Raw genomic sequence first — 27,137 nt, forward strand, 5'->3', positions numbered from 1 at the left:
CTATACGCATAAATTAGACATTATTATTATATTCATAGCTGTTTTTATAGGTGTAAATTCAACTGGAACGAATAATGCTTGTGTTTTTGTTACCTCTAAATTAGCCCTTCTTATCTTTAACCCTATGGTACATATTATGATGACAGTTTGGAGAAATATGTTAAATAAACATAATCTGAAGAAATTTTATAATTGTTTTTGCGGTTTGTTGCCCATAGGCAACATTGTACCATAACGGTGCATGAGTGAAAAAGAGAGTTTTTGAAATTAATTTTAACGTAATTTATTCAATAAAGATGTGTAAAAGATTCAGTAGCTTCAACAGGGTACAATACATAACATTTTAAATTTAAAAACATTATAAAATAAACTTTTTTAACTGGTTTCTTGTCTGAATGTTGTCATTGAACCAACGATCATTGAAATGAACGTCTTCAACAGTCTAAGAGTAACTATCAAAAATGAAGGTTTACTCACCTATCAGTAGGAATATATTTTTTTCCAGATGGAAAAGGGCCAGGAAATTATGTTTTGAGTGATTTTTTTTGGCTGAAATGGCAAAGCTGTTTTCTTTGGAAAAGTCTGCAAAATACGGTTTCAAAATTAAAGCATTGCTATTGGTTCCCTATACTCTTCCCTCTGTTTTAAAGTATCGCATCACTCAAAAACATGCATTGTTGAAATTTGACAGGCCAAAAATGGGCAACACCGTACCATAGAAGGATATAGGGAGCTGATGTTTATTTGCTATTAATTTTTTTTTTTTTTTTTTCTTCTTTCAAATGATTGGTACTAAACATACAGTATTGATGTTTATTTAGCAATTTTTATTTCTAGAACTGGTTGACAATGTAATACATTGTATGTGTGACATATAATAGTGTTAAATATTCTTTAAGAAAAGGAATTTTTAGAAATCAGCCTTCTGAGTAGCGCTGCATAAAAAAACAGAAAATCTAAAAATCCCATATCTGGCAGGCACCATTTAACCTGCCATGATGTAACTACACATAACCAGTAATAAAAGTGTTTAAACTAGTGATGTCTGAATGAAGCTTCATGAACCATTAGTTGTATTTGTTGACCTCACTAGATGACGTTCTTGGTTTAAAGAAAAAGGCTCAAGAAAGGCTAATTCAGTGTGCTTTTAACCCTTTGTTGGACAGAGAGCGCCATCTAGTGGGCTCAGAAAACAGAAAATGGTTTATGAAGCTTCATTTGTACATCACTACTACCAGTACTCCTGCAGTACTGTATGTGGGTCACTTGTTTTTTTGTTTGTTGAAATATTGACTTTTATTTTGAAAAAACATTCCTGTGTGGCCCTTATAGTAGCTAATGTTGTACTTTGTTATTGAATTATGTCTCCTAATAGCTAAACCTATTTACAGAATATATAATGCGGAAATCAATGTTTGAACTGATTTATAAATAGCTTTTTTTTTAATGATCAGCAGTTAAATCAAAGTGAACATACACTGATGTTTTTAAGTTTTTTTCTTCACTTAAATGGTCAGCAATTGATTGATACTAAACATACAGTATTGATGTTAATTTAGTTATTTATTTTAATTCTAGAACTGGTTGACTATGTAATACATTGTATGTATGATGTATAATAGTGTTAAATATTCTTAAATAAAATATATTTAACCCTTTAATGCACAACATGGGTCTAAAGTGACCCGACTGAGTTTTTATTTTCTATATTTTTTGCAACAAATGAATTTCATCACAGTATTGCAGGTTTTCCTCAAATAAGTCCAATTTTTTTGGTTTCATTTCTTACTTTTGTAATAAAAACCCTTTTTGTATCACTACGCTTCTAACCAATTTAAAACCTGACAAAGAAGACACAAATATTAACTATCTTATTTTGTTAAATTGGTGTTTTTCCAATGGAAATTATTATTTAGTGGCTCTAATAAGTCTCAAATGTAAAAATATGTGATTTTCCAAAGTAATTTGGTGGTTCTAATAACTCTTTTGAAGTTAAACCTTCAAAATAAGAAACATAGTTACACAGATACTGAAATTGTTAATTTAGTGAATCACTTTTTGTATCACTACGCTTCCAATGCACAAGGTCATTTTTGACCCATGTGTGTAAACTTGATGTAATAATACAAAAACTATTTTCTTCATAAAGCATGAAAGGAAAAATGGATATAATGATCTGTTGTAAAAAAAAAAAAAAATATATATATATATATATATATATATATATATATATATATTCAAACACACAGCCAGCATGAAATAACATGGGAAATTAATGGGTTTTCATTTTTGACGCATGTTGTGCATTAGAAGGTGTTTATATGTTGTGCATCGAAGGGTTAAGAAAGCGGCCTTCTGAGTAGGATTACATAAAAAATCTTAAATATAAAAAATCCCATATCTGGCAGGCACCATTTAACCTGCCATGATGTAACTACACACATAACTTGTAATAAAAGTGTTTAAACTAGTGATGTCCAAATGAGGCTTCATGAACCATTAGTTGTATTTGTTGACCCCACTATATGGCGTTCTTGGTTTAAAGAAAAAGGCTCAAGAAAGGCTGATTCAGTGTGTTTTTAACCCTTTGTTGGACAGAGAGCGCCATCTAGTGGGCTCAGAAAATATAGAAAATGGTTCATGAAGCTTCATCTGGACATCACTAGTTTAAACTGTTGGTACATTTCTTCAGTGGATGGAGATCAACTTCAAACACAAAATGCACATAAACAGAAGAAGTGTTTTCTGCATTAAAGCCATCGTCCTCAGCTTTATTTCAGTCAACACAGGAACATTTCTCGTCACTATTCTTCTATTATTTCACCACCCAGGTTGCGTGAACAAGACCACTCGTGGTATTTGAGAAGTTTTATTTTTTCTTTTTTTTTCAGCATTTCTTACAACAATACAGACGTCACAGAATACATAGTTTTACAAACACAAAGCACACCACCACCTTGGTTGCTGCTGCTGCTGCTGCTGCTGCCGTGAAGGGGGATAAGAGGGGAAAATGCCGCGGGGGTTTGTGAAAGTTGCCAGTTCAGCCTTGGCTCATCCTTCTTTTTCCGGAGACTTCCCTCATCCGTTATAGCTAGAAAGAAACTGCCCTTCCGGGGGGGCTGGCTGCCATTTTGGGAGCTTTTTGCAGCATAGCAGTATGAGAACAATGGAAAAAAGCTTTCTTTTTGAGACATGTAGGGGTAAAACAAAATGTTTTCTATCGACTATGATCTGAGCGTGATGTTACTCCAACTGAGAGGAAGCAGACATGGAGGTTAAAAGAAGAGGCTCAGTTGGATAATTGTTGCAACTAAAGAGCAGTTCCATTATTCTGCTTGTTTGCAGTAAATCTTGGGCAACGGGAATCTCTCCACTGGATAAAACTAACAAAAGATCTTTCTTGCTTCTACAGTTTTTCAGGGTACTCTGCAGAAAAAATTACACCACCTAAATCTTGACCATCTAGTCTTGAGTAGTTTATTATTACTTAAATTTTTTATTCCTGTACAGTGAAATAACGGATCTTCAAATGATCTTTTTTTAAAAATACAGAAGGCTTCTTTTTTTTTTTTTTATTCCAGCCATTTTTTCCCCCCAAAAACACCATTCCCAGAACCCTTTCCAACTTACAACAGGACTTTGATATTATATACTTCTGTGTGTCTGCTGACGTGTTTTGCATGTGTGTGTACATATGTGTGTGTGTGAACTCTATGTCATTTACACCCAACATTGTAAACATACATAGAACTATATTACATGTGCTTGCACTGCATCTTGGAGGGGGGGGAAGAAGAAAATTTTGGTTTACTTCACTAGAACACCACAAAAGGGGGGAAGAAGAAGGGAAGGGCTCGCCAGAAGAAGAAGAGGAAGAGGAGGAGGAAGAGGAGGAGTGTCAAACTCCTTTTCAAGGTTTTGAGGTTATTCTCAGTTTGGTTTGAAAGCTCAGTTTTAGTGGACAAGCCCCCTTTATTTTTTTTAAAATTCTCAACATGGGCGTGAAGGTCAGAGTTTTCTCTCTGGGATAGGGAATGAAAAAAAAACAAAATGAAGCTTTCTGTGGAAGGTTCCAGGTAGAACCTGTTGTCCAGCACCATCGAAATGTCAAAGAAGAGCTAGAGGGGGAAAAAGAAGTCTTTATATTCTGTATTAAGAAGTTCCTTTCAGGTCCAGCTTCTGCAGCATGAAGCTACCAGGTCTCAGCAGGGTTTATCTGGGTGTTGGGGTCCTTTAATTCATGAGGAAACAAGCCTGTTGACCAGTGGGATTTCAGGTCTCTGTCTTTTCTTTTTCCTTTTTTTCTTCTTCAGCCCAGAGAGTCAGTGAGTTCTGCTCAGTCTTTCACTTTTAACCTCCTGTAAAGAGCCAGTGGAGTCTCAAAGACAGCCGTCTTGTCTCTGTTCGCTCTTGGAGGAGCGACCCGGGCCACGAGAGAGAGAGGCGGGAAAACAAATGGCGGTCGGCGGGGGAGGAGGAGCGACGAAATCCAAGATGAGAGGAGGAATGGATTGGAACGACGAAGAGGCGGAAGACGGGGAGGAGGAGGAGGAGGAGGGGGGGGGGGTGTGCTCTTTACAAGTAGACACGCCTCAGGTCTCCGGGTGAGGTGATGGTGTTGCACTGCGGGCACAGCTTCTTGTTCCCCTGTGATGGAGGAAAAACAAGAAACCGTTAGCTTTGATGCTAGAAAATGAGGTCAGACAAATGCAGTCACTCAGGGTTATAATGCTGCAACAGCTCTCTTAATCTATCCAACTCTAATTACTGATGTTATCGTAGCATCTAAAAATGAGCGAAAAAGAACAATGATTGGAGATTTTTAAACGTCTACTTCTCCGGCATAATTCCACCTAGAGACTCCATTTAAACTTTAAACAGTAGACACAAGTCTTTTGTATTCGTGTATTAATCCACGTTTCGATAGGTCATATAGTTTTTTTATCAATCCCTGTTCAATGACCATGATCATTTTTGGAGAAATTCTGAGATTATAATGGGTGTGTATTGCACGGAATGTTCATGTCACAGTGTGTGACATCATCGCCAGAGTGTAGAGGGAGAGAAAAAACTGCCAAATATGGTAATGCCCGTGTTATTATTAGCCGTTAGCCGCAGCTAGCAATTAAAGGCTGACGTCACGTTAATGTTTATAAACAATGTAAATAAATAAATAAATAAATCAGGCACGTAGTATGCCCATATTTAGTTTATTGACACAGTGTCAGTATACTAGGGTTGTCACGATACTAAAATTTTCAACTCGATTCCGATACTCAGGAAAATATTCGATACTCGATACCATTTTCGATACCACCAGGATAAAAACAAAGACCCCAAAATTTAACAGAAATATTTTTATTTACAAGAAAAATGCAACATGTAAAAATGAACAGAACCACAGGTTAAATATTTATAATAAAAAACAGTTGTGCAAAAAGAAACTGCAACTATGATAACAAGCTTCAGATACTCGATACTTTTGAAAATGAGTATCGTATCCGGATACAACGTTTTAGTATCGATACTTTTTTGAGTATCGATACTTTTGACAACCCTAACTGCAACAACTCTCTTAATCTATCCAACTCAAATTACTGATGTTATCGTAGCATTAATGTTGCCCGTGTTATTATTAGCCGTTAGCCGCAGCTAGCAATTAAAGGCTGACGTCACGTTAATTATTATAAGCAACGTAAATAAATAAATAAATAAATCAGGCACGTAGTATGCCCATATTACGTTAATTGTTAAACTGTACAGTGTCCTTGAGTATTAAAAAGGTGCTTATGAATCCAATTTATTATTTTTATTAAAGAAGAAGGCTCAAAAAAGGCTAATTCAGAGTGCTTTTAACCCTTTGTTGGACAGAGAGCGCCCTCTAGTGGGCTCAGAAAATATAGAAAATGGTTCATGAAGCTTCATTTGGACATCACTACCTTTCACAGTGTGTTTTCTATCATAAAAAGCTAAGTTTTGGTGAAGATTTAGTTCAAAATGTCTTTGGTTTGATTGTACTAAAAGTCACTCTAAGGAGTCAGCTTTTAATTTTTTTTTTTTCGGTAAGTCATATAAACTAAATGCTGCCTCCTCCTCCTTCTATGCAGATAGAAACCAGCAGCCCGTCTCCCTCTGCACTGCTTTGATAGTGTGCCATCTGCAGTAAAGCAGCAGGTGATAATATACAACACATTGTGACTGGGTGGTCTCCACCACTGTCCTCCACCTCTGCATCTTTCTACCAGTCAGCTCCTTCCTTCCTTGTGCTGGGTGGTAACTGCTGGCTGCAGGCACATCGTGCTGTTTTCACTGTGCTGCTTTTGCATTGCTTACAGATGTATCAATAAATATAAATGTCAAAACAGATCATGTAAACAAATGAACTAGAGTGGAATCACCCCAAAAAACATACACTATCTAGTAAACAGACGTATCTTCTCTCCTCCCTCCTCTAATGATCCTTAGTCCGTTTAGTCTAATATAGTGATGTCCAAATGAAGCTTCATGAACCATTAGTTGAATTTGTTGACCCCACTAGATGGCGTTCTTGGTTTAAAGAAAAAGGCTCAAGAAAGGCTAATTCAGTGTGCTTATAACCCTTTGTTGGACAAAAAGCGCTATCTAGTGGGCTCAGAAAATATAGAAAATGGTTCATGAAGCTTCATTTGGACACCACAAGTCCAATGTTACTTTATTACCACATCTCACTCACTCAGACAATTGATTACAGGTGGTGTAGTTCTCCCAGATTTACAAAAATAAATGCTAAAATGGGTTGCCAGATATACTTTGGTGATAAAAATCTATCTTGGAGGCCCCAAGAAGTGTATGGGAAGTTTGGGAAACACATGGATGTAGCACAGGACTGCTGATGCTACTTTCTTAACCCTCTGGAGTCTCCAGAAGTGCCCAAGCATGGCTTCTTCATCACATCCAGACGTAAAAACAAAGCAGACCAAAAAAAGACGCAAAAAGATACAAAATGACAAAAAAAAGACGCAAAATGACCAAAAAAAAGACACAACAGACACAAAAATACCAAAAAAGACACAAATGACCAAAAAAGACACAAAATGACTTACAAAGACACAAAAAGACATGAAAAGGATTCAAAAATGGACAAAATAGCCCTTTAAGACTCCATAGAGTTAAATGTCAAAACTTGTCATAACGACATATTCTGGTTCAGTTGTTTGGCATAAAATCAAACTGGTTTAAGCCTGTGAACTCTATTTTGACCCTGTTTTGATGTATTTGAGGTACAAAACTGAAATTCACCATCTTAAAAGTATCTCTTTGGTATGTGAAGACTTTCATCAGTCCACTGTAATGTGTGTAGAAGGTAGTAAAACATATACGTGTGTGAGTTTAGTCTTTTCCAAAGAAACAGTGTGTGTGAGACATCTAACACAAGTACAACAGAATGCAGAGATCTCATAACTGGAGGATCCTGAAGCTCACAAATCCTCACAGGTCAGAACAGATGTACAGGTTCACCTGACCCCCAAAGATTAATAGGCTCCTTTTCCTGTAAGCCACTGAATAAACTCTTTGGAATGGGTGAACACACACACACACACACACACACACACACACACACACACACACACACACTCTTGTACTTCTATCTTTGTGAGGACCCTCATTGGAACAGTGAATTCCCTTGCAAGGTTATAATAGTTTGGGATTTTTCATTAGTTTTAGTTTTAATTTTGTTGTGAATTTTTGTTTCCAAATTCAGTTAGTTTCAATTAATTTTTAGAGTGAGTTTGCTAGTTTTAGTTTAGTTTTTATTAGTTTTAGTTTTTTTGTAATGGGGTATTTGTTGGGTGGGAGATTAAAAGAGGTCACAGTAAATTTTGCCTTTATTTCCTTTGTCTGATCCATCTTCATTATGTATAAAAAAAGGTGACAAAGAGGAAAACGAAGGACATTTTCACTATAATTTTAGTTAGTTTTGAAACCACACAATACAGTTTCAGTTAATTATCATTATCATGTAACCTTTAACCCTTAAAACAAAGTCTGAAATTTTCTGAAAGAAAAGTCTTTAAAGAAGTGAGGACCGGCCGAAATGTCCTCACTTTGCTAAAATGTCCTCACTCTGTTGGTTAAAAACGTGTTCTGGTCCTCACTATGTAGCAAGTACAAGAACACACACACACACACACACACACACACACACACACACACACACACACACACACACACACACACACATTCTTGTACTTCTATCTTTGTGAGGGCCCGCATTGTAATAGTGAATTTCCTTGCAAGGTTATAATAGTTTTGGATTTTTCATTAGTTTCAGATTTAATTTTGTTGTGAATTTTTGTTTTCAAATTCAGTTAGTTTTAATGAATTTTTAGAGTGAGTTTGAGTGAGGACCGGCCGAAATGTCCTCACTTTGCAAAAATGTCCTCACTCTGTTTGTTAAAAACGTGTTTCAGTCCTCACTATGTAGGAAGAACAAGAACACACACACTAAGGAGAGCTGAGGTGGTGCAAGATTCTGACAGATCTCACACACTCGTGGTAAGAGGATTTGTGGCTCCGCAGTACTCAAAACAGTCTCTTCATGTTAGAAAAAGAATAAAGAAGCGTGGAGGTGAAGACAGAGAGAAGGAAACATGGAGCATGTGGAGGTTTCTGCAGCAACAGCGACATGTTTTGATACTAGTTCTGATCGTGTCCTCTTGTTTGTTTGCGCGCCCGTCGGAGCGGTGCACTCCTGTTTAGCGTGGGCGGTAAGTGTGTGTGGGTGTGTGCCCGTCACGCTGCGCTCCAGCTGCCGCGCTCATTAAAGCGGTAAGGGGCCGGCCTGACGTTAACTAGATTCCCAGGCATTTACTTTGATCAGCTTGGCCCTCCCGTTTTTATAGCTGTCTCCAGGCTATGAGTTTAATGCTCCATACATTAGACCTGTGACGGCAACATGCATGCACACACACACACACACACACACACACACACACACACACAGTACACACAGTGTGCAGGTACACAGCAGATGGAAACAATAGGCTTCATTCAAGGATGTTTTCTTACGGTCTCCCTTAAAAAATGTAATAAAAAGAAAATTAAAAAACCCCACAAGTAATTCATAAAACATGCACGGACTGTTTGTAGCCGCATGCCGTTCATCATTAATCAGTATTGATCTTATATTGGATGCATGCTCCGGACAATCATTAGCACATCTAAATGCCCAATTAAAGCTGAATAAGGGCAGCCGTCATTAGAGCCATGGGCCTTCTGATTTGACTAAAAAACAAGTCTGCCATCAGGTATGTGACATTTCAGATAACCGGAATATGAAAATTAGTGATGATTGTATGTGTTGTACTAACAAACATCGATCAAATCACTTGAGTGATTTTGTACGTCACTGGCCTTGAGACAAAACTAAAAATCTGTAGCGGCACAAGCGGCCAGAAGGCTGCAGTGTTATGATGAATTAAACAACAGAAAATAAACTGTTGGGTGGTTAAAAAATGAAGGATCCTATCAACTAGTGGGGCAGGTTTTATTCTCTGTCAGGCCCAGATCTACACTGTTAAGCTAAAAACTGCTTACATGGGCTTTATCTTAACCCTCTGAGCCCCGAGACACCATTTATTAACGGCAGAAACTTTTAAAACAGAAATTATCTTCTGATTTTCACATCTGAATACCTGCGTCAGGAAAAATAACATTTAAATAATAAAAATGTATTCTCCGAAACCACTTTTTTCTACGTCTCAATTAAAATGTTGCAAAAACAAACTAACTGGATACTGTAAAAAACGTTTTTTATTTACCTTTACAGACTTAAAAAAAAATCAAATTTTATATATATTTTTCAGTATTTTGTTATATTGTTACATCGTTATTGCAAAAATACCCCGAAATATCGTGATAATCTTTTAGGGCTACTACTTGTTGGTGTGTGTCACAACTGGCAACCCGTGGTGTTTAACTGATAGAGGTGAGAGGGATGAAAGAAGAACAGAAATAAATAAGACAGATCAGAGAAAAAGGGATAACCAAAAAAAGGAGAGAAGAGCCAATGAGGAGACTGTTTATCCTCCCAGCAGCACAAACACTGTGCTCCATTTACCACATTAGCACCAGCTAATTACACACTACTGAATATATTAGACTAACTAATAACCAACAAAACTACTGCAAGTGTGTGTGTGTATGTGTGTGTGCAGACCCGAGGCACTGTGTAGAACTCATGGGAGGTTTGAGTTGACCACTTTATTCCAACATGTTAACAAGCCTTTTGGGGACCATTTCCCCCACTGAGAACTGGGAGTGTTTGCATTGCCTGGATTTTGTGTGTGCGTGTGTGTGTGTGTGTGTGCAGTGAGAGAACAGATCATTTGAGGAATATTCCATTTTAGTTCCTCCCTATGGGGCACAGCTACAGAGAGAAAGTCACTGACTATGAAATGAGGCAGCAATAACTGCATGTCATGAGGAGCTGCCCTGCAGCACGAACGAGAGTGTGTGTGTGTGTGTGTGTGTGGACAAGAGTGTGAGCGTACCAGAGTCCTGAGCCAACATTCTTCACAATGGACGTGCCAGCACTGGATGGAGGTGAGCGGCATCGTGTAGGAGTCCTAAAAAAAACAGAGAAAGAAAGAAAGAAAAAAGAGGAGAAAATTAAATGAAACGTCAAACTTGCATGCACGTTAACAACGACCAAAACACCACTGGACATTCCCTGACCGACAGCATCAAACCACTAACCATGAAAACGACACAGCCAGCAGCCACAGAACCACTGAGCAAGGCAGCATGAGGGGCAACTGAACCGGCAACCTGCAGGTCACACACACACACACACACACACACACACACGCACGGACACGATATATCGGGCAGGCAACGAGCAGAGACGGAGGGAAGCAGGCAAGAGGGAGGAGAAGATGAGGGAGAAAGCTGTGAATGAACCCAAACTGATGGGCACTTTGTTTTCTTTTCCTCTCGAAAAGAACGGAGAGATGAGGGAGGGGGGGAAGGGAGCGGTGGAGGGAGGGAGTGCCTTACCCTCCGTAAGGGCTGTGGGAGGAGCCTCTTTATGCCGCTGCCGTAGCCACCAATCACAAGGCCCCTGTACAGGCAGTACAGGCCGAGGGGGAGGGACTTAGGCTGCCTCTCTCCGACCTCATTGGCCAGCGGCCGGGGCCCAGGCCACACCCCTAGGCTCTTGATCTCCGCACCTGACTGGATTGCAGGCTTCCTCTGCGGAAGGGAGGGGTGGGGGAGGGGGAGGAGAGGGGGGGCGAAAGGTGGCAGCGAATCATAGAGGCCGGCTTGTACTGGTCGCGCACTCACAAGAGCAAAACACACACACACACACACACACACACACACGTATGGACTGACACACAGAACCACACACACGAGAGCGTGATGATGATGATGATGATGAAATGCTTTAGAGCTCTCCTGTGTTCGCACTAAGAAACGTGAATTAGGCTGCAGGATCCGGTTTTTCACACCGTTAAACCTTTCCGCTAGTGATGTCCAAACTGCGGGGTTATTTGCGTATAATCACCTGACGTTACCTGAAGGCCGCCATAGGTTCTGCTTGGAAAAGAGGGTCGGAAGAGTGAGCTTGTTGGTTGCAATCTACGACTTCTCCACTAAATCCTACACACGCTCCTTTCGCTCAGGAGCAACTAAATCTCAAAGGTTCAATTGAGAACTTTGCCAATTTTCAACCGGCTCTGTGTTACTGCAGTGTGAGCAGATGAATGGTACCCAGATATGTCGACTCGAGATTCTGGATTGCGGCATGGAGGGAGGCCAGGCATTCATTTTGCATGCACAGAACCGGTTGAAGATCAGCAAAGTTTCCCTTTAAAGTCCGGTAGCTACAACTAGTGATGTCCAAATGAAGCTTCATTAACCGTTTTCTATATTTTCTGAGCCCACTAGATGGCGCTCTCTGTCCAACAAAGGGTTAAAAGCACACTGGATTAGCCTTTCTTGAGCCTTTTTCTTTAAACCAGGAACGCCATCTAGTGGGGTCAACAAATACAACTAATGGTTCATGAAGCTTCATTTGGACATCACTACTAAAACACCTTTATAATGAAATGCTGCCCAAGCCGAAGGTGAATGCTGATGACTTGATTAAGTTGCCAAAGGTTAACAAACTCAAGTCTGTATCTGTTCAACCAACACAATGATCTGTCTTCAGGAATGGGCGTGGTTTATACCGAACTCCATCTTAAATCAGACAAATATTTTATTTTCTAACCTAATAATCATTGGTAATGCGATTTTTGTGCCTTCAAAGCATCAAATTGATTTAATTCTGACATGTAGTTAATATTTTAACATTACTTAGGATCGAATATTTGTTCATGACACATCTGTGCTTTCCAAAATAATGTCGTTTCCAGTGTGAAATCATTAACAACAGAATTAATACAGTTTTGTTGAAGATATCTTTGCTTAAGATACTAAAAAAGTAAATATTTACTTTTACTTTTTAACTTAAATATTAAAATGAATGCCTCATCACTGCTCACTTTGGGGAATCAAGTGGGAACCCTTTTTTTGTTCACTTCCTCTTGGAAATAACAATAAACCATTTATAATACTAGTATTACTTTTATTTAAAAAAAAATAAGCACTGGGTCTTATAAAGGTTATGATTAGTCACAAAACTGTATTATAATGATGTTCACAAGCCCCAGGTGCAGCTCGGTCAGATATCAATCATATCTGTGGAAACATTGGTATGGGTGCCTTTAAAAACTCTCATGAATAAGAGTATGTTTGTATGTGTTTATGTATCTGTTGATTTTTGTATGTTGTATGTCTTGCTATTGGGTCTAGAGCCTGTAATAAAGTTTATATATATATATTATAAACTGCATTTCTATTCTATTTAGTCGATCATACAAGACTGAGTTTCTCTTCCTAAGATGACCAGTAGATGGCGGTAGAAATCCACTGCTGAGGCCAGAATACAGCACCGAGCTGCTCCAGGACCAGCTGAGGATAAACTGGAGCCAACTTGGCTGCAGCAGGAGAACACTTGTTTTCTGCTCACATACAACTACCTGAGCGCTGCAAGGTGATGATGCATGCACAACGAGCTTGACTGCTGAAGATGTTTCTGCATCTATTTGGAGGTTACAGTGGAAATCTCCAGCTTTGCTAAAATGCTTCCTGATTGACAAGTCTGAGGGATCTGATGACTTTTAAATCAGACGCAGAGTGACGAGGTGAAGACAGAGACGGATTAGATGTAAGGTGTGTGTGTGTGTGTGTGTGTGTATATGTTTGTACATTTGTGTGTGTCTTTATGCCTTTGTCAGGGTTCGTACACTTTTTCAGTGGTCAAATTCAAGCATTTTTTAAGGACTTTCTAGGCCAATTTTCAAGCTTTTCCAGTATCTTACACCAGTATCTTGCATGTTTTAGATGAGTACTTACATACTAAAAGGGGGAGATTTCACTGAACCATACCAACAGAGATGGTGTTACACTTTTAGGAGGAACGGTCTTCATTTCAGATAGGCTACTCATTATTTTTTACATTGAACATGTGATTATCTGTAGTCTATACATTAGGGTTGTCAAAAGTATCGATACTCAAAAAAGTATTGATACTAAAACGTTGTATCTGGATACGATACTCATTTTCAAATGTATCGAGTATCTGAAGCTTGTTATCATAGTTGCAGTTTCTTTTTGCACAACTGTTTTTTATTATAAATATTCAATCTGTGGTTCTGTTCATTTTTACATGTTGCATATTTCTTGTTAATAAAAATATTTCTGTTAAATTTTGGGGTCTTTGTTTTTATCCTGGTGGTATCGAAAATGGTATCGAGTATCGAATATTTTCCCGAGTATCGGTATCGAGTTGAAAATTTTAGTATCGTGACAACTATAGTCTATAGATGGATATAGTCAGATTGCAAGAGAAATACAGTAAGAATTTCAAGCATTTACAAGCACTTTATCCAAAATCAAAGCACTTTTTAAACCTTGAAAATACATTTAAATTCAATAATTTTCAAGGATTTCAAGCACCCGTATGAACCCTGCTTTGTGTGTGTGTGTGTGTGTGTGTGTGTGTGTGATGAGGGACAGTGACAGATGAGTGGAGAAGAGCCGTGTGTCCATGGGGCAGTGAGTGATCGATCGTTGTGCCTTGCCCTCCGTGTCACCTCGGGCACCCAGCGACCTTTAGGAAGCGCAGGCGTCGGTAATTACCCGCTTTTCACACACACACACACACACACACACACACACACACACAGACACAAACACACACACACACATACATACAGAGGACGCTGCACTGTCCGCAAGCTTGAAGGATGACAGGATGGCTACTTGTGTATCTCAAGCATCTGATGAACAACATGAATATTGATAACGTCTCTCACTCGGCCTGATATCGTCATGGATGAACATGGGAGTTATTCTATTGATCGGGTCCAATCAATAACCCATACATGCTGGAGTTCAGACCCGTCTTTGCAGAACTGTTCACTGTGTGATTCTAGCCTCTAGTCCAGGGACGGGCAACTTAAATGCTGCAGGGGGCCACAGTTGTTCATGTTCACTACCACAGGGCCACATATAGGACCGTGCACTTAACCAGATATGATGAAACTGCAATTTTAAATATGTTTACAGTGCAGTAACTTAACATATTTCATGCTCAAATGCATGTTTAACAGTATAAATAGGAATACAAAAGGTTTGAAGCCAATAAAAAATAACCACTTACTGTGATTTCTTTTGTTTTCAGTGCAAGAACAGCAGACCAAGAAGTAATTTTGTGCATTTTTACACTACACTTCATGCTCAAATGCATGTAGTTGTACTGAGGGCCACTTCAAGTGAGGATGCGGGCCGTATGCGGCCCCCGGGCCTTCAGTTGCCCATCCCTGCTCTAGTCTGTCAGTGCTGCCTGCTCATCATCTCGTCTATATATTAATAAATGGCCGAATCCTGTCAGTTTTTGAGGCCGTTCTGCATTTCCCACTGGAGTCTCTTAACCTGCACACATTCAGTTGACTTGCAGAGCCATGCAGGAGCCCAAAGCACCACAGCAAGACAGCAACACCACGCCACTCACACACTTAGAAAAGCTGCTTTCATGTGCACAAACTGAAGGAAATGAGATGCAAACCAGCCCGACATGCACACTTCAAGGAGTATCCAAATTAAATGATATGTTGCCAACAGCTAAAAAGGATTGGTGATGTGGTATTGTTTAGTGATCATTAAGATATACTAGTCTGTTGTCCTATTCAGGGGTTGTGGATCCTTCAAAACCATCTGAAGACCAGGCTGAAGCTGCACCTCCTCCCCAGATAAGGATATTTTCCCCGTGGCGCATAAAGTTGTGACACCAGTGTTACCGATTATGCTCAACATTATAAAAGAGAAGATCTTTGTTGACTGGGTTTAAGTCCGAAAGTGTTGCCAGATAGGTGTTTTTGATTTTCACTTTGACGCCGAATTCTCTGCCACTTCTCTGTCTGAATTCGGCAAATTAGAAGGGAAATCTTTTTCACTTTCAGTTTATTATAGGGTTGTCAAAAGTATTGATACTCAAAAAAGTATTGAAACTAAAATGTATCTGGATACGATACTCCTTTTCAAAAGTATCAAAAAGGAACTTAAATGCTGGAGGGGGCCACAATTTTTCATGTTCACTACCACAGGGCCACATATAGGAGCGTGCACTTAACCAGATATGATGAAACTGCAATTTTAAATATGTTTACAGTGCAGTAACTTAACATATTTCATGCTCAAATGCATGTATAACAGTATAAATAGGAATACAAAAGGTTTGAAGCAAATAAAAAATAACCACTTACTGTGATTTCTTTTTTTTCAGACCAACATTAATTGTAAGAAGTAATTTTGTGCATTTTTACACTGCACTTTTAAGATTTCATGCTCAAATGCATGTAGTTGTACTGAGGGCCACCTCAAGTGAGGGTGTGGGCCGCATGTGGCCCCCGGGCCGCCAGTTGCCCATCCCTGATATAAATCCTAAAACCAGCAAAACTGAACCTTTTCTCAGCGGTCTCTTCATTTTTCCAGAGCTGTATTTACCTGTGATTGATGGAACTGACATCGTCTGCCCATTAGGACACATTTGGATCTAATCATGTGGATTTTGGAGGATCCAGCCACTGGGTTGGGACAGGGTCTCTATGTGTAACTGGTTGGGAATGTGCTAGAGTGGCAGGTCAGAGGAGGGCGTGTTCATTCAGCTCAAACATGAAGAGCAACATCCTCCTCAGGCTGTTTGCTCAGGGGATTGTGGTGAACTAGTTAGAGTCCTACTGACCCTCCAACTGACTAATTAAAGTCCAATCTGCACTTCTACATGCTGCGTTTTATAAAAGGCAGGTTTAGTGCCTTGAGGTGAAACGAGGAGCGTTCCTGTGATACTCACCATGCAGATGAGACACTTGTAGCGGTCTCCTCTCAGGATCTGCCTCTCCAGCTCTCTGATTCGAGCCTTCAGAGCCTCCATGGTGGTGGCCGTGGACTCCTCCTCCGTTACCCTGAGGGAGGAACAGAGAGGAGCAGAGGGAGAGATGTTTAGGACTGACATTCTAACACAGGGGTCTCAAACTCATGGCCCGCGGGCCAATTGTGGCCCTTGTGATGATATTTTGTGGCCCCCACCTTGATGTGAAAGTTTAATGTGAGTTTTATATGAATGGCACTTTACCGTGTTGTGTGTAGAAGGTTTTTTTTTTTTTTTTTCTTGTTTTTTTTTTGGTAATTTTGTGACTTTTCAAAAAAATAATTTTGTGTTTTTTTGGGTCATTTTGTGTCTTTTTTTTGTTTTTTTTAGTAATTTTGTATATTTTTTTGTAATTTTGTGTCTTTTTTGGTCATTTTGCGTCTTTTTTAAATAATTTTGTGTCTTTTTTAAAATAATTTTGTGTCTTTTTTAAATAATTTTGTGGGTTTTTTTTTGTAATTTTGTCTTTTCAAAATAATTTTGTGTCTTTTTTTAAATAATTGTGTGTTTTTTATAGTAATTTTGTATCTTTTTAAAATAATTTTGTGTATTTTTTTGGTCATTTTGTTTCTTTTTTTAAGTAATTTAGTTTTTTGGTGTCATTTTGTGTCTTTTTTGGTCATTTTGCGTCTTTTTAAAATAATTGTGTCTTTTTTTTAAATAATTTTGTGTCTTTTTTCAGTAATTTTGTGTCTTTTTTTGGTCATTTTGATACTCCCTCCGGCGGCCCCCAGGTAGTTTGACTTTGAGAACCCTGCTCTAACACATATCGATGGGTAGAACACAGTATGTAAAGTCACCATGCCTACACTAAAATAAATCTAAAAGCACTGCTGCGTCCTTAAAATCCCCATCTTAAAGCACATTTACTACTTCAGCTCCTTCCTTTTCTCTTCTCACTCCACATTTCAATTTCCTCATTTTGACTCTCAGTAAAGATCCCACTGCTCCTCTCTCTATTTATTCCCTTCCTCTCAGTATTTATCTCCTCTTCCCCTCGTGTCCTTACATCATCCCTCCTTCATCCCGTCCACCACTCTCTCTCCCTTTCTTCTGCCTCTAAGCAGCCTCTGATTAATGTGTAGCATGATAACAGAAAATGTGCATTTAACACTGTCCGACAGCATATGAAGCAGCCATAACTAAATCAATACGACCGCAACGCTGCTGCTGCTGCTGCAGCTGATGATGATTTGGCGCAGCGGCACGAGCCGGCCCCGTGTTTATTATCGCCGCCCGCTAGTTCTGCAATAGCAGCGTGTGTGTGTGTGTGTGTGTGTGTGTGTGTTAAAATGGGAGCGAGTGTGTGTGTTTATGGTGATGTGGTCATTTTGCAGCCTGATAGCTAGCTGATCTATGGTATTGATCTGGATGGGGAAGGACGAGCGGAGAGAGGCTGAGAGCAAAATAGAACGATAAGTGGCCGTGTGTGTGTGTGTGTGTGTGTGTGTGTGTGTGTGTGTGTGTGTGGGGATATGGCTTCATTTGCTGCATCCTCAAACAGCCGAGGCTACAGGGAAAGGAAAACAAGGATGGACCTTCCCCATTTCCTATTAAGAAACACCTTCCTGTAATCCATTTTTACTGTATGCAGCAGGAGTTTTAACCCATAGGAACCTATGGTGACACGTGTGTAACAAACACTTTAAATCTTCTAGAATCTCTCATATTCAGCTTTATGCTTCACATTAACTCATTAAATCTCTAAGCGTCATGTGACTTTGACAGGATTTGACTTCTCCAAAATGTGCGTGTGACTGGAAACAGAAATGTGAAAAAGTAGCTAATTTCAAAAAGTATATTTTTTGTTACGAGTTTTGCAGTGTGCGTTTCAACATTTTTAATGCAATCTTTTGTGTTTACTGTTTTTTTGTGGTTTTGTGTGATTTTGGGGTATTTTCTGTGTTTTTATTTTTTTGTGTGTGTTTTCAGTTATTTTTTGTGTTTTTCCAGTGTTTTTAGTGTGTGTTCTGTGTTTTTTGTAATTTTTTTGGTGTGTTTGTTTTCCTTTTTTTTTTTTAAACTTGTGTTTTTTGGTAAAAACAAAATTGTGTTTTTTGTGTGTTTATGTGTGTTTTTTGTATTTTGTGTGTTTCTGTTTTTTCTGTGTTTCAAAATGTTGATCCAGTAAGTCAAAATGACAAAATAATAATGAGGTGAGGTTGTGCTGAAAAAGATATTACCTGCATGACATGGTGATCATTATTTAAGTTGCATATACAGGCAGAATGAAAAAGAGTCAAAAATCAACAAAATAGCCCCAGACTCCATAGAGTTAAACTCAAATATAACTCAAATAGCATCGCGCTGCACTGTGAAGCTAAGCAGAGAATATTTACGTTTGCAGTCAATTAAACTTTTTTTGTTGCAGAAAAAGAACAGAGGAAAAAACATCATTTTTGTTGTTATTTTCACCAGTTGTCATTTTCTGCACATAAATGCTCTAAATGGCAATATTCTAATTTCAAATTTGAGAGAAATGTTGTCAGCACTTTATAGAATGAAACAAATATGTTCATTTTACTCAAACGCATACCTACAAATGGTAAAAACCAGCAAAACTGAAACTCCAGGTTGCATATACAGGCAGAATGAAAAAGAGTCAAAAACCAACAAAATAGCCCAAGACTCCATAGAGTTAAACTCAAATTAAACAGTCAAAACTCTAGCATCGTGCAGAAACTCGTCCAGGAGCAACAAAAACTCTCTGAACATCTGACTTGGACCAAACCTTCCAACACTATCTCAGGTTTTTTCTCCCTCCAAGAGAAAGTGGCTGTCTCCTCCCTGTAACCCAATCACCGTCCAGTGTCTATAAAGACCTAGTTTGGACTCGCCACTCCATGCCCTATAAACTGCTTTACCCTCTCCTCTTATTAGTCCTGAGCTTGTAAAAAGCCATTTAGCCTTGATTAGCCTGCTAGCTTATAAAGCAGCAGTGGACTCTGGTCTGGACGGGGCTGGATGGGGGGTTGTCCCTAAAACAAGGCTGTCTCTCTCTTTTAACGGCTCCAATAAAGCCCTCCACCGCTCAGAACAATCTCTGCCAAGGGCCTCTCCTTCCACGTCCGAAGTGAGTAAAAGACAAAAAAACGGACACAGAAAAGAAGTTTTCTCGTTTCCTCTGAGCAACAACTCACCTCTCTGTTATCCTTTCTATCGTTTTAATGAATATTCATTCGGCGCAGATGGTTTATAGCAGTAGTTCTCAATCTTTTTGAGTCGCGACCCCCAATTTAACATGCATGTTGTCCGTGACCCCCACTGAACAGAATCGCACAGTTCAGATCATACAAACTCAGTTGATACGTTGAATTTTGGACAAATAATGTAGCAGACAACTAAAACATCTCTCTGTCTGTGCATTTATATATATTTTTTTATATTTTATGACACAAAATGATCAGAAAAAGACACAAAATGACCAAAAAAAGACACAAAATGACCAAAAATGAAACAAAATGACCAAAAAAGGCACAAAATGACCAAAAAAGACACAAAATGACCAAAAAGGCACAAAATGGGCAAAGAAAGGCACAAAATGACCAAAAAAAAGACACAAAATGACCAAAAAAAGACACGAAATGACCAAAAAGAGACACGAAATTACCAAAAAAGACACAAAATGACAAAAAAAGACACAAAATGACCAAAAGAGACACAAAATGCCTAAAAAAAACAACACAAAATGGGCAAAGAAAGCCATTAAATGACCAAAAAGACTAAAACACATGAACACTTTAACACAGTGGAGAAAGAGCCGACTTCCAAAATGATTTGAGAATAGCTGGTTTATAGAATGCTGCATTTGAAAAAGTTGTTTAATTTCCCCAACGCTGTAAAAGAGACATGTTAATCTATCTTTATGTGGCCGTGGCCGTGGTAACAGGGGGACAGGGAGGTGGAGGTGCAGAGATTTAATGGAGGTACGAAGGAGAACAGGATGATTTCACAGGGCCAAGGAAAAGAAAAGACAAGTCTCTGGGGCGAGATGTGACACACACAGAGATAAACTGCCTCTCAACCAGCAGGAACCACAAGTAAAAATCCTTGAGTTTAAGCCCTTTGTGCTGTTTGTGTGTGCCACTGATTTAAGCTGGCTCAGGGGTTTTCAACCTTTTCAGTCTCGGAGCCAAAAATACAAGAATTTATGTCACTGTGGGACCCGACTTAGCAAACACGTCATGTAGACTCACAGGGACGAGCTAACAGTTCAATTTGGGTTTCAACCTAAAATGTGAGGTGCGAACTCGTCTCGACACCAGCAAGTTTCCACGAGTCCCAGGAGGAGAACGGTGTTATTAACGCTGCTTTAAAACAGGGGTCTCAAACTCGCGGCCTGCGGGCCAATTGCGGCCCTTGTGGCGATATTTTGTGGTCCTCACCTTGATATGAAAGTTTAATGTGAGTTTTATATAATGGCACTTTACTGTGTTGTGAGTGGAGCTTTAATTACTTTTTTCTGTAATTTTGTGTCCTTTTTTTTTTGGTAAATTTGTCTTTTTTTAATAATTTTGTGTCTTTTTTGGTAATTCTGTGTCTTTTTTTGGGTAATTTTGTGTCTTTTTTTGGTAATTTTGTGTCTTTAAAAAAATAATTTTGTGTCTTTTTTGGTAATTTTGTGTCTGTTTTTGGGGTAAATTTGTCTTTTTTTAAATAATTTTGTGTCTTTTTTGGTAATTCTGTGTCTTTTTTTGGTAATTTTGTGTCTTTTTTTTAGTAATTCTGTGTCTTTTATTGGTAATTTTGTGTCTTTAAAAAAAAATAATTTTGTGTCTTTTTTGGTAATTCTGTCTTTTTTTGTAATTTTGTGTCTTTTTTGGTAATTTTGTGTCTTTTTTAAACAATTTTGTCTTTTAGAGTAATTTAGTGTTTTTTTCAGTCATTTTGTGTCTTTTTTGGTCATTTTGTCTTTTTTTTTGTAATTTTGTGTCTAATGGTTCATGAAGCTTCATTTGGACATCACTACTGATCAACCTTTAGTAGGCCAATATCGGCTGATAATATTTAATTTAATTAATTTATTCATTTGATAGGGACAATGCATTTAGCATAGATACAGGGCATGCATATCTGTCAAGCGATATATATCTGTTGTGCTCTCCTCTATACTGTGCCTAAAATCAATTAACAGATGTTTAGTCAGCCATTCTGTGAACTTTGCCAGTTTGGATCGGGAACAAAATGGATAAACTCCTGAACCCAAACTTACAATCCTCAGTCTACATCTGGACTCTCTGTCGAGTTTATTTGGCTGTCAGAGCTCCAGACTAAATATGTGTCTTCTTCCAATTACAGATATTTACTGGTATGCGCTGCACATCTGTTTGCTCCGTGTTTGTGCGTGCTGTTTTTGAAAGAGTTTGTGGTCACAGTGGGACAAGACTCTGGCTCGCTGGGTTTTTTTTTCCCGCTGAAGCCGTGGCCTTGATCTGAAGGCCTGGCGTCATAAAACCTAACCAACCGATACTGAAATACAACATCCCATCCGCGCAACATGCTGCTACTTCAACTTAGTTACCGGCCCACAGGGCTTTTTGAATGCTGTGTGCATGTGTGTGTGAAAGAAAGTGAAATTGCGGTGCATTTCCATCTCCAGTCACCCCTTAGTGAGTAAAAGACAAAAAAACGGACACAGAAAAGAAGTTTTCTCGTTTCCTCTGAGCAACAACTCACCTCTCTGTTATCCTTTCTATCGTTTTAATGAATATTCACTCGGTGCAGATGGTTTACAGCAGTAGTTCTCAACCTTTTTGAGTCGCGACCCCCAATTTAACATGCATGTTGTCCATGACCCCCGCTCACTGAACAGAATCTCCACGCACAGTTCAGATGATACAAACTCAGTTGATACTCTGAATTTTGGGCCAATAATGTGGCAGTCAACAACTAAAACATCTCTCTGTCTGTGAATTTATATATTTTTTTTCTATTTTATGACACATAATGATCAGAAAGACAAAAAATGACCAAAAAATGACCACAAGACACAAATTGACCAAAAAAAAGACACAAAATGGGCCCAAAAAAGACACAAAACGGCCCAAAAAAGAAACAAAATTATCAAAAAGACACAAAATGACTAAAAAAAGACACAACATGACAAAAAAGACACAAAATGACTAAAAAAAGACACAAAATGACAAAAAAGACACAAAATGACTAAAAAAAAGACACAAAATGACCAAAAAACCCACAAAATGACCAAAAAAAGACACAACATTACCAAAAAAGACAAAAAATGACCAAAAAAAGAAACAGAATGACCCAAAAAAGAAACAAAATGACCAAAAAAAGGACACAAAATGACCAAAAAAGACACAAAATGACCAAAAAAAGGAAACAAAATGACCAAAAAAAGACCCAAAATTACCAAAAAAGACACAAAATGACCAAAAAAGACACAAAATGACCAAAAAAAGAAACAGAATGACCAAAAAAGACACAAAAAAGACACAAAATGACCAAAAGACTTAAAATGAAGCCGTGGCCTTGATCTGAAGGCCTGGCATCATAAAACCTAAGCAACCGATACTGAAATACAACATCCCATCCGCGCAACATGCTGCTACTTCAACTTAGTTACCGGCCCACGGGGCTTTTTGAATGCTGTGTGCATGTGTGTGTGTGTGAAAGAAAGTGAAATTGCGGTGCATTTCCATCTCCAGTCACCCCGATGGCGACAGGCAAGCCAGAGAGGCTGACAGAGACAGATAGATGGCGGCGCCTCCCCTCTATTTAGCGCTCTGTCCCCAACGTGTGTGGGGCTATTTCTCATTTCATTAGTGTGTGCGTGCCTGTGTGTAGCTGAAGACCTCCACCATCCATCTCAATCAGCCCCGTGTCTTAATCTACTGTCTGCCCACATTTTGGCCTCGCTCGGCCTCTCTCTCAACACAACCACACACACACAAACACACACACACACACACACACACACACACACACACACACACGGATAATAAAATTACTAGGGCCGGGACTTATACTACAGCTGAACTTCAGCTTTTATGCACATTTTTGTCAGCATTGTTGAAATAAAGCATTAAATATTGGCAGCAAGAGCACCAAGTTAGCAGGCCGCTAACTATGCTAATTATTGTTTTGATTTAGCCAAAAATTCTGTTTTTTCTTTACAAAATTGACCTAAGTTGCTGCAACTGTTAAAAAACCCTTTTAGACATTTGCATTGAAGACGATTTGACTATTTAATTTCCATCTACTTACAGTGTTTTCCCTCGATTGCCTAATTTTTGTTTTGCCTATAAAACTTTACATTGCATAAATTAGCCTAGCCACAGCTAACTTCTCCTCTACGCTTCTTTGGTTTAAATTACTGCATCTCCCAACACAATGCTACAGCTGAACTACAGCTTTCATGCACATTTTTGTCAGCATTGTTGAAATAAAGCATTAAATATTGGCAGAAAGAGCACCAAGTTAGCAGGCTGCTACTGTTCCTCTGCTCCGTCTGTGCACGCCATGTGGTACGCCCCGCCCTCGCTGAAACTTTCAACACTCAGCCAAAAGGCTACAGGTGCATAATAAATTAGGTGAATTAAATGGTTTGTTTAAGGCAAGGCAATGTTAGAAGAAATACTGCTGACTGTGAAGCTGTAGCAGAAGACACATGTTTGGCTAAATAAACATCAAAGAGGAGATCAGAAAATAATGAATCTACACTCGATTTAAAAAGAAAGGAGCTTTGGCACTGGCGGAAACATCTCAGTAAAGTATCTTATACGAATAAATATTAGGGCCGGGACTTTAACGCGTTAATTAAGATGAATTAATTACACAAAAGTGAACGCGTTAAAAAAAATTGACGCATTTGAATCACACTTATTTTTGCACCGCGGAACGTTTCTCACTGGATGAGTTTCAGGCGGACCGATTATACTGGAGCACCAACTAGCGTTGATGAGTTGAGACAACAACAAACCACAGTGAACATGAAGGAAGAAGCTGATGAGACCTTTGGTTGGCCCCGTGGATGATGGGACATTTAGTTACTAAAAACCAACGGATGGAAGCGTCCATAAGAGCATGGTTGTGTTGCTATGCAACAAGGAATTCACATATCACCGCAGCACATCCAGCCTCAAGTATCACCTCAATGCTAAACATATAGCAGCTAGCGGCTAGCGTGGTAGCTAGTGTGCTAGCTAGCGTGGATTGTGTTTTACTTCAAAAACCAAAGTATTCTAGTTTACAGAAGGTCTACCTACCTATAGGCTACCTGGATTTATGAAATGTACTATATTTATAAATATGCTATTGCTACACTTAATGGCAAAAATTGCATTGGTCTGTTGGACTTGAACAAAAATAAACAATATTTTTGTTGCTTAAGCTTATGTATTCAGTATTCATTCAACGGTATACTAAAAATCCATGTGAAAAAAATGACTTCTCACTGTTCTCAGGTCAAATATTTATATGCGATTAAAACGCGATTAATTGCGAATAATTAATTACAAAGCCTCTAATTAATTAGATTAATTTTTTTAATCGAGTCCCGGCCCTAAAAATTACCGAACAATTAATTCTAAAAAACACGAAATTCGAGGAAAACGTTTTATCCAGCAGGTAGGGAGATAAATCTCTCACATGTAGGTGGTGGGAAAATAGCAGCGGTAAATCCCTTTAGAGCATCATTCTCTGCTGCAGCCTGTTAACCGAGGCCTTAACTACACTGACACGCCATGATAAAACATTTAAGTCACTATTGATTTCCCCTGCCTCGGCCCGATCTGTGTGCATGTGTGGGTCTCAGATGGCAAAAGAGAAAAGGGGAAGGAGGAGGGGGGGAACGTTTTATAAGTGCCTGAGAAAAATTGAGACGGAGAACGGGACGAAAAAAGAGAAATGGGAAAGAGAAAGAACGGGGAAAGAGAGAGAAATGTGGCTTAGCGACAACAATAAAGACAAGAAGCGGAGAGGGAAAGGCCGGGCAGCGTGTGTGTGTGTGTGTGTGTGTGTGTGAAGGGGGGGTGTGGGGGGTAGAAATCTAGCTTCATCACTTCCAAATTGAGGACAGATTCAATTATTTGCAGAAACCACATGGAAATCTCTCCGCATTGTTCCAGCTGGAGCACCAAATTTGGCAGCAATCGCATTGGCGGCATTGGAGGGGCCATTTATCTTGGAGGGGAAAGAGCGTCTCAGGCGTTGTACGTGTGTCTCTGTGTGTGTGTGTGTGTGTGTGTGTGTGTGTGTGTGTGTGAGCTCATTTATCTTGCGGGGGAATGAGCAGGGGAACGAGGACGCCCCGGGAGGCGACCAGATCATTACCCATCTGGGATCAGAGACAGAAAGAGAGAGAGAGATTTCACTAACGCTGCCCTGTGCAGACACACACACACACACACACACACAGTGACACACACACATGTACAATGTATCAATGTAACGAAAGGAGACAAATCTCATTTTCATTTGGGGACGAAGGGCCACAGAAGCTCCACAAATACGTGCATTTATAGCAAGCGGAGGAGAGTGATGCAGGCGATGGTTCCAGCCAGCTGACTGCTTGTTCCCCTGCAATCATTCAGCATCTAGTTGGCTTCCTTTAAATGGATCCTTAGATTAAGGCATGTTCTGCTCCAGGTGGCCACTCAGGCCTCAGCTACGACATCATGGAGCAACAAGCACGCCGACATTCTGCCCGTAACAAAGTCATAACGTCCCATTTTCATGGGAGATTGTTGGAATTTAACCCATAAGAACCTATGGTGACACCCGTGTAACAAACACTTTAAATCTTCTAGAATCTTTCATGTTCAGCTTTATGCTTCACATTAACTCATTAAATCCCTAAGTGACACACACTCAACACCCTGGTGTGGTGGTCATGTGACTGTGACAGGAAGTGACTGGAAACTCTCAGACACAAAACACTGACAGAGTAAAACAAGGACGATCACAGCAGACAAGTGATCCAGTGCAAACACACACACACACACACACACACACACACACACACACACACACACACACACACACCTCCTGCCTCGCATGCAGTGCTGTTTCTGATCAATACACTTCAAGCTGCTCTGCTTATTGACCAGTTATCCTGCATCTGCTGATATTTAATATGGTGAACACACCGAGTGCTGATTGATTCATTTAAATGAAGCATTTATTGCAGGCAGCCCTCTTAGAGGGGACGAGGAACACGTATGTAAAGTAGAGACAAAAAAGACACAAAATGACCAAAAAAAAGACACAAAATGACAAAAAAGACACAAAATGACCAAAAAAAGGACAGAAAAAATGACCAAAAAAGACACAAAATGACAAAAAAAGACACAAAATGACCAAAAAAATACACAAAATGGCACAAAATGACCTAAAAAAGAAACAAAATGACCAAAAAAAGACACAAAATGACCAAAAAAAGGAAACAAAATGACCAAAAAAAGACACAAAATGACCAAAAAAGACACAAATTTACCAAAAAAAAAGACACAAACTGACCAAAAAAGACAACATTACCAAAAAAGACAAAAAATGACCAAACCTTGATCTGAAGGCCTGGCGTCATAAAACCTAACCAACCGATACTGAAATACAACATCCCATCCGCGCAACATGCTGCTACTTCAACTTAGTTACC

General features: G+C 39.1%; 1 protein-coding gene across 10 annotated transcripts in view; it reads right to left on the reverse strand.

Moving 5' to 3' along the window:
* Nucleotides 1-2,804: 2,804 nt before the first annotated feature.
* Nucleotides 2,805-27,137, reverse strand: part of rnf220a (ring finger protein 220a) — a 279,714-nt gene continuing 255,381 nt past the window's right edge. For all 10 annotated transcript variants that reach the window (XM_059344375.1, XM_059344374.1, XM_059344368.1 and 7 more), the window contains 3 exons: nucleotides 16,442-16,553; nucleotides 10,533-10,607; nucleotides 2,805-4,647 (listed from right to left, as the gene is read on the reverse strand). In XM_059344375.1, the coding sequence (XP_059200358.1) occupies nucleotides 4,576-4,647; nucleotides 10,533-10,607; nucleotides 16,442-16,553 (259 nt within the window). In that variant the 3' untranslated portion in view covers nucleotides 2,805-4,575. The remainder of the gene's footprint in view (nucleotides 4,648-10,532; nucleotides 10,608-16,441; nucleotides 16,554-27,137) is intronic.

This window comes from Centropristis striata, chromosome 11, assembly GCF_030273125.1.
Source record: "Centropristis striata isolate RG_2023a ecotype Rhode Island chromosome 11, C.striata_1.0, whole genome shotgun sequence".
Lineage (NCBI taxonomy): Eukaryota > Metazoa > Chordata > Actinopteri > Perciformes > Serranidae > Centropristis > Centropristis striata.